At 57.1% G+C, this 12448-nt stretch overlaps 1 protein-coding gene and 1 long non-coding RNA gene across 2 annotated transcripts; one reads left to right on the top strand and one right to left on the bottom strand.

Moving 5' to 3' along the window:
* The first annotated feature begins 472 nt into the window (after window positions 1–472).
* On the top strand, window positions 473–1878 carry LOC119094046 (uncharacterized). Its single transcript, XR_005093745.1, has 3 exons — window positions 473–580; window positions 971–1092; window positions 1294–1878. It is a non-coding gene; the product is annotated as an uncharacterized LOC119094046 (long non-coding RNA).
* Window positions 1879–1984: 106 nt separating this feature from the next.
* On the bottom strand, window positions 1985–4316 carry LOC119094166 (uncharacterized). Its single transcript, XM_037217241.1, has 3 exons — window positions 3372–4316; window positions 2169–2273; window positions 1985–2003 (listed from the first exon to the last, which is right to left on the bottom strand). Exons 1-3 carry the CDS (start codon window positions 3761–3763, stop codon window positions 1985–1987), a joined length of 516 nt encoding a protein of 171 aa, XP_037073136.1. The 5' UTR covers window positions 3764–4316.
* Window positions 4317–12448: the final 8132 nt, after the last annotated feature.

Raw genomic sequence — 12448 nt, 5'->3', positions numbered from 1 at the left:
AATGGGAATGTGATTAGCAACAGAGAGCCTTATTCGCAACGCATACATGTAGCAGTAGATTGAGATCTTCACATATTGTTTTATTGACCGAACGAATGTACTTAACGGGATGGGCATGGGCCGTAGACCAGTTATGTTCTAAATTGTCCTGTTGTCATGAAGCCGCAAGTGGACCTCCGAGTCGCCATGACTGTGTTTTGCTGACTCGTGTGAGCTTTGCGGGCGGACCGGTGCTCCTGGGATGGCAGTCGGTAACGGCTCCGTTGAATGTGAGTGCGGTGCGCCGGCTGGCGATGTGCGGCTGGCAGTCGGCTCCGTTCGCTTGTGCGTGAGGTGTGGCCCTCTGACGCGGCGTTCGGCCCACCGGCAGGACGCGGCCGGCTGGTCGTCGCAGCTGCAGGAGCGGCTGAGCACGGTCGCCGCCCGCGCCGCAGCGCCAGGGCCGGCGCCGGCACCAGCGGCAGCCCCGACGGCGGCCGCCGGCAGCGCTATCGCCGAGCAGAGGCTGCTGCAGCTGGAGGATGAGAAGGCGGCGCTGACGGCACAGGCCCGCCACTACCAGGCTGTGCTGGCTGAGACGGTGAGGTTCTCGGGTTAGGGACAGCGTAAGCTATTTAGGGCTCCGCCTGCGTCGCTGTGCTGCTAGCGACGTGCGTCAGTGGTAGCTGTGTGTGTGCCATGCGCTCCCGCTGGATCAGAGCTGGTGTCTATCATCGGGCACTGCTCACCGGACGGCAAAGCGGGCGCCCGTCTGCCTGCTCCGGTGGGATGGTCGGTGACAATGGTCCGTCCATGTATGCCCCTGTGTGTGTCAGGTTTTGGCATGGGTGTGTGCTTACCTGGTGTGACTGTGTCGGTATCTGCTGCGGCAGTTTCGGGACTACCTATGTGACCATCTAAAGTTGTGCGTGCGTACATGCGGATGAGACCTGTCTGGTGTCACCGGGCCTGACGTTCCGCCGGCCGCCAGGAGTCCATGCTGAAGAGGCTGGAGCAGTCTGTGGAGGAGGAGGACCGAGGCTGGCGACTCCAGCTAGCCGAGAAGCAGAAGGAGCTGGACCGGCTGCGCGCCTCGCTGGCCACCAACAGCAGGTGAGACGGCCGGGCTACCGACAGCCGCCCGTCCACACGTGGCCGGTTAGCGGCGGGCAGCGCCCGTGAGATGTCACCTGACATTGCGACAGCCGTCTTCTGTGAAGTGGCTGAGTAGGTCTGGATCTTCGCCCAGCTGGTGTAGTGTGGATGTGTCTACTGGCGTGGCATGCTCTGACCAGTGGCTGCTTCCTTCCGTAGCTAATGGCGACGAGGCGGTCACCAATGACGCCACGCGAAGCGGCCGGCCGCACTGCACCGCGTGGCGTACCGATTCCACTGAACTGTGTGTGCGTGTGACACCGCTGTGGGCCGCCTGTCCGCCGCCCGGCCGCGCCGCCGCAGCACGCTGGCCGCCGGCCGGGCCGGGCAGGCCTGACCGGCCACCATTATGTTATCTCGAGTGTGGCTGGCTGTCATGTCGCCGCTGACGCCGCCGACGACAGAAGCGTGGGCTCGGCGGCTGCGCGCACACTGTCCGGGTGGGCCTCGGGCCGGAGCAATACCGCGGCGGCCGCGCCGGTCGGACCGCGCAGGCCACGCGCGCTGAGTGGGGCTATACATAGAGCCGGGGGCAGCGTGGCCCGGACGTCGGGCCGCCGGACGCTGCCGCACGCTTTTGTTCACACCCGCTCGGCCGGGCGGGCCGATGACTGAGCGCGTTACGTGCGTTAGAGTTCGAAGGCTGCCTTGCGCCTTGCTTTATGTGGTTGGCATTGCGAGAAAATCCGAACGGTGCGTTGTTTGGTCACCCCATATCCTAATATACTTAATTTTGGAGAGTGACTGTTGTTTTGTCGTCCAGCTGGACCGAACGCGGAGGTACGGATCGCCTGTGAACCGTGAGCAGTCGGTCGGCCGGTCGCCTGACGCCGTCGTCAGCTCACGTACATCAGGTCTCGAGTCTGTCTCTGTATTTAGCGGCGCCAACGTGTGGGAGTGAGCGTGTGGGTGCCCGGTGTGGGGTCCGCGCGGCCGCTAGTCACGGCCGGTGCGTGGTCCGCCGCTGCTCCGACGGCCAGCGCGCCGGCCGCTCCGGCTCGGCCGGCAGCTGCGCCACCGACAGCTGCGGCTGCTGGCCCAGCTGCTGGCGGCGCCGGTCGCCCAGGGCGCGCTCCACCTGCAGCAGCCAGGCGGCGATGCGCTGCTGCTTCTCTCGGCTGCTGACGGGTCGCGCGGACCTGGAGACGTGAGGCTCGCGTTAGACGGCGGGCGACGCCAGACGCCGCGTCTGCCGGCTGGCGGCGGCACCGCGCACCAGGGACCAGGCAGGCAGAGCAGCCAGGCTGTGCCTGTGCTCTGCGCGGGGCAGAGCCATGTAGTTATGTTCAGTAGTCCGTTGAGGTATGGGTTACAAACCGATGCGTGCACACCGGCTGAATTATAATCATTTGCATATTTAGCGAGGCAACTTTCCGAACGCAGCAGCAGTCCAAGCGTCACCATATTGCGCTCTCTTGCAAGCTGTGATGCCTGCCATGGGCCCGCGACGTGCGTGCACACCTCGTGCCTCTTTAGTATCAATGACATCGGGAGTATGTCAAAGAAGCTGGGTGGTTAAAGTTGTTTTGAGTTCATTCCCACCGTACAACTAGATAGAACCGATCTCCATGCTCTGAGATATGGGAATGCGGGTGCACATTTAAACAAGCTCGACCATGAACAATACCAGTGTGGTATGTGTAATGAGGCGCGCCGGTCGCTGCGCGGAGCGCTCCTCTGTGCGGCGGCTAGCCCTTGACCGCGTGATCTGAAGGGACTGCACAAAACGGGACGGAACGCTGGTCGACTGTAACCGATGAGTGAGGACGATTACATCAGTGCTAATGAATGCCCAATAGCAGTGTTAATGAGTGACCAATGCTCGTGTTAATGAATGGCCAATACCGGTGTTAATGAATGGCCGATACCGGCACTAATGAATGGTCAATACCAGTGTTAATAAATGGCCAATACCAGCGTAAAGATGCAAAATAGGGATGCCGTTAGCTTAGAGGTTATGGTGCGCGACTGGGAAACCCGGGGAATGGGGTGAGATACCCCCCCCCCCCCCCCCCGGCCCAGTGCTCGCCATTCCCGCTGGGTTGAGAGGCAGACGACGCCATGTAGCCCCAACAACTGAGTGCGTCGTAAGGCCCCAATGACCATGACGACGAAGAAGCAAGACAAATGCTGAACAATTTTTATGTTCTGCACCTACAATGACTATGACTAGAAGTGCCTACAAGGCCATGTTTCACGAAGCGTCCGCAGATATGGGCGGGCTGACTCCACCTCACCTTTTATCATGTCTCGCCACGTTGCGAATGGTCAACTCCGGCAGGCTGTCGGTCGGTTTGACCTTGGTCAGCGTTTCTAGCTTATTGGCGATGACACGGTCGATGACCTCGGCGGGCGGATTGGACTCCTTGCTCAGCTGGCGGCTGACAGAGCCGCGCACCTTAGCCAGGCTGCCGTGCCAGAAGGCGGGCCGCTGCTCGGAGAGCCGGCTGGCGCGGCTGGTGGAGGCGGCCGCCTCGCGCGCGCGCTGCGGGGCCGAGCCTGACGGAGCCGAGTGGCGCTCCCGCTCGCCGCCGTACAGCTGGTGGATGTACGAGCGCAGCGTGTCCGAGGTCAGCTCATGTGAGCGTGTCAGCCGATCGCGCCGCGGCTCGGCTCGGCTCTCCGTCATCGCTCCTCGGGCTGGCCGTCCAAGGCAGGTCAAGCACGCGAAAGAAAACCCTACCGGCCAAGATGCATCGGATTTGTGTGATTTGTACAGTAATCGAATGTGTTTACCGATGAAAAAACATCTTCACTTGTACTTTTGTCGAGTACGAACAAATTTTGCAGCGTAAAGAATAATCTTTCACTTATTTCAAGAAGATATAACACCTGCCAAACTAATTTGTTACAGGTTACCTCGTGACAAATCATTTCATACATCTTCCCGCATGGCAGAATTGCATGCCAATCTTACACATCACATCTACATGAGTCGAGAACTGCACTTACAGCCTAAAGTGGATCCGTATATCGCAAACCGATTCCAGGAGCTAGATCTTGAGGCATAAATCAAGCTTTTCCCCTATCCATGAAAATTTTGGAGTTTTACCAGCAGGTTTTTAGATCCTAGATTCGCCCATAACTCTGTTGAATGATCACTTTTTTTGTTTGGTGGGCCAATGACAGACCCCTTTTTTCCTTCGACAGACCTAGAGTCACTTCCGAGTGGGGGCGGAGGGAATTACTTCCGGTTTAGGGCCAGGCAAGGACTATGGTACGCTGTCGGCTTATGTCGGCTTATGCCGTCCGAGCAAAGCAGGGTAGAGGGTATGTTTTGACGCTATGTTTCGCTAATCTGGCCTATTTTTTGTGTTCAAAAAGGCCGTAGTAAGTAAGCGGACCAGCAATAATGCAGCAATGGATGTATTTCTTGCGCGACACAACACGCATTCAGTACGCTTGAACGACAAGAGAGGCTCCTCACCGTCCCGTCCGCCAGACTCCTCGGATGCAGCGAGTCCTGTACGTGGTGTCCCTTGTCAGCGACCTCTGCGATGGATGGATGCCGGGCCGCTTCATCGCAGCAACGGGGAAAACAAACCCGGGCTTCGCTGCCCGTCACGATTTTTTAGTCTGTATGATGTTATTTAGTCCTTGGAAGTCTCAATTAAAAAAAGACAACTCCTCGCCAATAGGGACAGCCCAGCAATTTTCGCCAAATTACGCAGGACAAAAACCTGCATTTAAATGAAATGAGATAACCTCGTACTGCGTGAAAATTCGAAGAGGACGAGCACGTCGGGATAGAAGTCACAGAGAAGAAAATAGATTGAATGGAAGCCGGTTAGCGCTGTTGTAATTGATGAGTGGTTGTCTTGATCGTTGATACACCGGGCACACGAGGAGGAAGTGATCTGTTGTGGATGGGATGTTGCAATGATGACATAGCGAAGGAGTGAGCTAAGTCGGTGATTTTGATGTGGCCCATGCGAAGTCGCGCAAGCAGCACTTCCTTGATGCGATTGTCTCGATAAATTGTCGGTCAGTACTGTAATATGGTTTTCATTGGATGAAGCTGGTGATGAGCGTGTTGACCCCAATCACATTGGAGAAAGAAACGAAAGTGTAGATTAATGACCGCAAGAATATCTGAAGCGGGACAAGGAAGATGACGGGGCTCCAGTAACACAGAACTTCGTTTCGCTTCCACAGCAGTGAGGCTGTTTCCATGAATTTTGGCGTGTCTGGGCACCCAGAGAAATATTACGTGGGTTTGTTGAGAAGAGGAGCAGAGCGCTCGACGCATACCGTTTATAATTGGATAGGATGAATTATAAAGAGTGCTGAGAGCTTGTAGCGAGGAATAGGAGCCAGTACATATGACTACCCTATGTATGTTACCTTGCTTGATGTAGGGCAGGGCTGCCAGGACTGCTGTCAGCTCAGCCGTATACACAGCATTGTAATTTGACAGGCGGTTTGATTTGGGGTAACTAGGATGTGCGAAGGCGGCTCCCGTGCAGCCATCGCGTCGGGAGCCGTCAGTATAAATACAGGTGTGCTGGTCGTGCTTTTGTTAAGACTCACCAAGAAGAGCCTGCCCTTCCGTTTCTGATGCGTTTCTTGTGTGTATGTGTGTGTGTGCGTTTAAACTGAAGGATTACGTTCGGTATACGGTCGCCCAAAATGGATTGCGAGCTGAGAGCACCGTTAATAATTAAGTTATAATGAAGAGAATCTGAGTTGAACGGTGGTTAGCGATGGCTTATTTTTGATCATATATTTGATTGTATATGTATATATATATATATATATATATATATATATATATATATAATCATGATATCATTTTTCTTTGAATTCTACCGAATGGGACACCAGAGCATTGGAGCAATAATTTTGAAGTCTTTGACTTTGAGGACTTTGAAGTCCATATCATTGGAGTCTTTCATTGGAGTAAGAATTCACCCAATTGGGGATTCATTTAGGGAGGGGAGGGAGATCATCCAGCGAAGCGGCGGCGAAAAATAGATCAAGGGCAGCGACGGTGGGGCGGGTCACTCCTCAGGGAAGCTCGCAGCCACCGGGTTCGCCTTAACTGGGTGGGCCGGCGCGCGCTCGATCGGACGCCGCACCAGACGCGGCTGGCCTGCTGAGGAGGAGCGGTGTGCTGAGGGTGAGCGCTCCGCTGTGGCACGGCGCTGGCTCGGCATCTTGGGCTCCTCAGTAGAATGCGGAGGAGGGAGGAGCGCCGCCGCGCAGCTGGTGTTAGAGGGGATGGGCGAGGTACGCCTCCTGCGGTGTAGGCCACTCCTGAGAGTGGAGCTCCAATTGGTCGGGTGCAAGGGCCGCTACCGCGGCCTGCTGCTGGCGTTCTCTCAGCGCTTCGTGCTGCATTTGCCAAGCGGCCCAGGCGAGACGGTCCCAAGCTGCGAGCGGGCCTTTGCATGTGGCGCAGCGCGGGTTTTCCCCGTCACACTCCCGCGTGTGGTGTGGATCGGCGCAGCAGCCGCAGGTAGGATGCGTAGCCCGGCAGGTTCGGTCGACGTGGGCCGAACCGCTGGCACGCGCGGCAGTGCTGGGGGAGGGACCCTGGCCTTTACCGGAACCATGAGGTATCCACAGTGGATGGCTCGCGGGAGTTTCAGCCCTCCAAATCGCAGGCGGACTAGGGGAATGGAGCCCAGGCTGGGACGGGCAGACGCATGACCTCGCACACCCTCTGCTCGGTCAGCTCCTCCAGCAGCTTCTCATCCGACAGCTCGGTCAGCTCCGGGCTGTATACGACCGCCTGGATGGTGTTCAGGCAGTCTACGATCGCGATTGTCGCCGCCCGCTGCAGGAACCTGCTTAATTTCAGCGGGGGCTTTGGCCTGGTGTTTGGTAGAAAGCCCTCACCAGAAGGGCTCCCGAGCGGAGCGGCTTGGCGGCCTCCACCTGGCCACGGCAGAGCTCCAGTTCACCGGCGGATGGTGAAGGGGTTTATCGAGCGGAGGCTTGGCGGCCTCCCCCTGGCCACGGTAGAGCTCCAGTTCACGACGGATGGTGGAGGGGTTTATCGAGCGGAGCGGCTCGGCGGCCTCCACCTGGTCACGGTAGAGCTCAAGTTCACGACGGATGATGAAGGGGTTTATCGAGCGGAGCGGCTCGGCGGCCTCCCCCTGGCCACGGTAGAGCTCCAGTTCACGACGGATGGTGGAGGGGTTTATCGAGCGGAGCGGCTCGGCGGCCTCCACCTGGCCACGGTAGAGCTCCAGTTCACGGCGGATGATGAAGGGGTTTATCGTGCGGAGACTTGGCGGCCTCCACCTGGCCACGGTAGAGCTCCAGTTCACGGCGGATGATGAAGGGGTTTATCGAGCGGAGCGGCTCGGCGGCCTCCACCTGGCCACGGTAGAGCTCCAGTTCACGGCGGATGGTGGAGGGGTTTATCGTGCGGAGACTTTTTCCGCCCACCTCTTTAACAAGTTCGAAGCTCGGCCCCGCCGGGGGGGGGGGGAGGGGGAGGTGGAGGGGGCCGAACAAGCCCCTCTCGCCGGGGGGGGGGGAGGTTGATGACATTCCTGAACCGTGTCTCACCTTAACGTAATCTTGTGAACCATCTATTACTATGACTTAAGACTTAACAGCACAATACTAACACACTTAAAGCTTTCGTGGGCTCAAATGCCGATCATTTCCCCGCCCGTCAGTCCTCACAGCAGCTGGCAAATGCGAGCACTTCCTGGTGACGGGAAGAGGCGGATTAAATTATACCCTTATATACAGCACTATCATCATCATCTACATAAGAGGTTGTCCAGGATCCTGCTTTCATTTTCGAATATTCTAGCAGGATGCTAAAATATATCTTGGTAGCACAATTTTTTTATAGAATTGAAATGTTTTGATGGAAGTCTAATATCAGCCGAAGCAAAACATGGTGGTGCTTTATTCTCGTGGAATTAGCGTGACAATTGCGGGTCGTCGAAAATTGGGGAGCCCTGCACGTCACCCAGTGCCAAGAATGCTACCCGTGGGACACGGGTGATGGTGGCATATGGGCCCATATGGTCGGTCGTCTCGGGGTGACGGGCGGGGGGGGGGGGGCGTAACCCACCCGAGGTGCGTCCTTTTACGGACCGGTCCCGGCATGTGCCTCCTTTGCTCGCCTTGGAGAGGAGGCTTCGGTCCCACATATCTTCCCTCCCCCAGGAAAGCGTAGGGAACCGAAGCGACCACACCAAAGGGAGCAATCGCCTAGACATGTGCGAAGAGTTATTTTAGAGGTGCGGACATTGCAAGTACGGCATGAGCAGCTAAGTGGGTTAATTCGTAGTCAACCCTGCTACTGCAACTACTAACCCTGCAACGCCTACTACTAAACGCCTACTACCTGCAACGCGTACTACCTGCAACGGTGGCTTGGGTAGCTTTAAACGTTACAGCAAAGGGACCGTTGCCAGGCACACATCGCGCGCTCGTCAAGGTCGTGGGGCTTACAGGCGTACGATTCACTGCTCTTCAGCAGGACCGTCCTCGGCACCTCTGGCCGCTTCAGCTGCTCTGGCTGGAATCACATATACACACAAATTTCAGCGAATCAAGCAAATGTCGCTGGGTGAAATATCAAGAGGATATATTGTGAAGTCCAAAAAAGTCCGTCGATCTAGCAGCAGATTGATATCCAATTGCCAGCTGGCTATTCCGAGGCGTCAGCGATCGCCACAAAATCTGATGTTCACAACATTCTCGACACGCTGATTCCGAAAATCACTGTCTTTGGGTTGGGATTTTGCGTAACTTCCGAGTTATACAACGCGTAACAACCCAGTGGGATATTGCAGGGTGTCTCGATTGCCTCTAAATTTGGTGTGCAGGGGCTTCTCAGCACGCTGATTCCGAAATCAAGGTCTTTGAGGTGGGATTTTCGGAATCAGCGTGTTGAGGAGGCCTTGCACACCAAAATTGGAGGTACTCGAGACGCCCCGAAATATCGAACTGTGGTGTTACGCGTCGTATAACTCGAAAGTTACGCAAAATTCCCCCCCCCCCCAAGATACTGATTTTCGGAATCAGCATGTTGAGATTGCCCTGTACACCAAATCTGGAGGCAATCGAAACGCCCCGCAACGTCGATCTGGCAGTGTTACGCGTCTTGTAGCTCGGAAATTACGCAAAATCTCACCCCAAAGGCAGTGATTTTTGGAATCAGCGTGTTGAGAGGGCCCTGCACACCAGGTTTGGAGGCAATCGAGACGCCCCGCAAATCCCACTGGGTTCTTACGCGTCGTATAACTCGGAAGTTACGCGAAATCCCACCCCAAAGACAGTGATTTTCGGGACCAGCGTGTTGAGAACGCCCTGCACGCTACATTTTGAGCGAATCGAGACGCCCCGCATTGTCGAACTGGGGTGTTACGCGTCGTATAACTTGGAAATTGCGCAAATTCCGCCCCAAAGACGGTCCATTTTCGAAATCAGCGTGTTGAGATTGCCCTGTACACCAAATTTGGAGGCAATCGAAACGCCCCGCAACGTCGACCTGGCGATGGTACGCGTCTTGTAACTCGGAAGTCACGCAAAATCCCACCCCAAAGACGGTGATTTTCGGAATCAGCGTGTCGAGAAGGTCATCCTCACCAAATTTTGAGGCGATCATGACGCCCCGGAATATCCAACTGGCGATTGGATATCAATCTACTGCTAGGTTGACGGACGTACTCTAAAATATCAATAGCAATCAGGAAAATGCACCTGCAAAACTGACGCAAAATTGGAGGGAGCCGCCAACACAGAACAAGAACACGGCACACGGCGCACGCGACACCGTACGAAATCTGGTAAATACAAAATTTGTATCGTGCACTTTCCAATGCTTGGTATTTTTCTTGTTTTTGTTGTGTTGGTATAAAAGATAATAATCACAACAAGTTATGCAAATTTCACTGCTTCTTGACTGGTCTTCATCGCGTCCGTTCTAAAAGAGCAAAAGTTCTTGAAATTCTTAATAATTTTAGTGTCGATGCAGATAATCACTCGATGGCTTGATAAATATGAAACGGCACAAGCTGGGCAGCCGTGTGATGTTGGCAGGCTTCGCTGCAGTCCAGTGCAGCTGATGGGTCGGCTTGTGGGCAGGGGATGTTGCGCGGAGCTGAGCACTGGGACGATGCTGCTGGGCGAGGACATCTCCAGAGGCGTCAACACCATGGCCGATGGCTTGGCATAGGGGCGACGCACCGCCGGGGAGAGCCGGTGTTCCAGACTGCGACGTCATTGCAGCGGGAGAGGCTTAAGTCCGTCTCGAGGGACACAGGTCCCCTCAACTGCCGTTGCCACAATTTATGGTCGGTCATCTCGGGGCCGGAACCCGAGGCGCGTCCTTTTACGGACCGGTCTTGGCGTGTGCTTCTTTTGTATGACATGGAGAGGAGGGCTTCGGTCCCACACCCACAGCCCTCCTTAGTGAATAAAGATATGACCCATACCTGCAAGAAAGCATCGAATAATGACGCGCGAGAGCCTTTCATTCCCCACCGCTCGCTAAAACAATGCAAAGCGTCAACATTAGGAGGCCCCTCAAACATAAAATAAGATGTGGCCACATTGACGTTCTGTGACTCACGCAACCTAGCAAAGCTTTCAATTTATGGGATCTTACGACGTCCCAGCATAAATTACGATCGTTCATAAGTTCGTTTATTACAATACGCATTGTGTGCCATTGTAATCCTCCCTCCCCATCTGGTTGCGCGCTGCTTGCGCTGAACGACATCCCCCCCTCCCTTCGCCTGCAGTTGTGAGACCAATCCGCCCGGCGACCGTCGGACGAGCGAAGTGTTCAGCTGGACGTGGGCAGGACTGCCCAGCATGGTCGCACAGGGCGATCGAACGGCTACCCGGAACCGACACGACGCGGGCCCGTCAACGGCCACCCGGGACCGACACGACGCGGGCCCGTCAACGGCCACCCGGGACCGACACGACGCGGGCCCGTCAACGGCCACCCGGGACCGACACGACGCGGGCCCGTCAACGGCTACCCGGGACCGGCACGACGCGGGCCCGTCAACGGCTACCCGGGACCGACACGACGCGGGCCCGTCAACAGCCACCCGGGACCGACGCGACGCGGGCCCGTCGACGGCCACCCGGACCGACACGACGCGGGCCCGTCAACGGCCACCCGGGACCGACACGACGCGGGCCCGTCAACGGCCACCCGGACCGACACGACGCGGGCCCGTCAACAGCCACCCGGACCGACACGACGCGGGCCCGTCAACGGCTACCCGGGACCGACACGACGCGGACCCGTCAACGGCCACCCGGGACCGACGCGACGCGGGCCCGTCAACGGCCACTCGGGGCCGACACGACGCGGGCCCGTCAACGGCTACCCGGGACCGACACGACGCGGGCCCGTCAACGGACACCCGGGACCGACACGACTCGGGCCCGTCAACGGTCACTCGGGACCGACACGACGCGGGCCCGTCAACGGCCACTCGGGACCGACACGACACGGGCCCGTCAACGGCCACTCAGGACCGACACGACGCGGGCCCGTCAACGGCCACCCGGGACCGACACGACGCGGGCCCGTCAACGGCCACCCGGGACACGACGCGGGCCCGTCAACGGCCACCCGGGACCGACACGACGCGGGCCCGCCAACGGCCACCCGGGACACGACGCGGGCCCGTCAACGGCCACCCGGGACACGACGCGGGCCCGTCAACGGCCACCCGGACACGACGCGGGCCCGTCAACGCGGTCAGCCCGGGCCGGTCGCCGGGAGCTACTCACGGCCGTAAATATTTTCCCTTCCTTTTTTGCGGTGTTCTGCACCGCATATCGCCTTCCCGTATTCCACACTAGCTCCCGACCGTACGGAACTCATTTCTCCATGCCCCTGTCCCCCGCCCCCGCCGATCGCCCCACCCAGTGACCCGGTCAGGTCAGGCCCACGAAATGACCATCACCGCGACCGCGGCCGTCCCAGTGTCGATGTCGCCGCCTATGACGTCGCCGCCGGCGCCGCCACGCAGCCGGCACGCGCGACGCGGCCGTGGCATGCTTTAAGTCAAGCTTATATGCGCAGTGTAGTGTAGTATATGACAAGCGTACTAAAGTGTAGTGAAGGGCGTATGGCATAAGGCAAAGTGCAGATAAGTTTGTCTTGTATGCGTAACTATAGTATAATGCAAGGTGTACACTAACTATAATAGTATACACCTTGTATGCGTACCTTGTATGTATCTGGTAAGCGTACCATGCATGTATCTTATATGCGTTTGCATAAGGCAAACGCAGAGCTCTAGGACAAACTCTGTCAATATCAGTGTAGTCTGTTCTCATTTTATCAGATCAGCGCGGTTTATTTCAG

Source organism: Pollicipes pollicipes, unplaced genomic scaffold (assembly GCF_011947565.3).
Source record: "Pollicipes pollicipes isolate AB1234 unplaced genomic scaffold, Ppol_2.1 Scaffold_4002;HRSCAF=4701_pilon_pilon_pilon, whole genome shotgun sequence".
Taxonomy (NCBI): Eukaryota; Metazoa; Arthropoda; class Thecostraca; order Pollicipedomorpha; family Pollicipedidae; genus Pollicipes; species Pollicipes pollicipes.
Note: the sequence above shows the minus strand (reverse complement) of the source record. Positions and strands in the feature narration are given on the sequence as shown.

Excerpts from the sequence above, each read along its gene's own strand:
- LOC119094166 (XM_037217241.1), bottom strand. The coding sequence starts at position 3,763 with ATGACGGAGAGCCGAGCCGAGCCGCGGCGCGATCGGCTGACACGCTCA. Across the intron at positions 2,274-3,371 it reads GTGGCGAGACATGATAAAAG|GTCCGCGCGACCCGTCAGCA; the intron begins GTGAGGTGGAGT and ends TCACGTCTCCAG.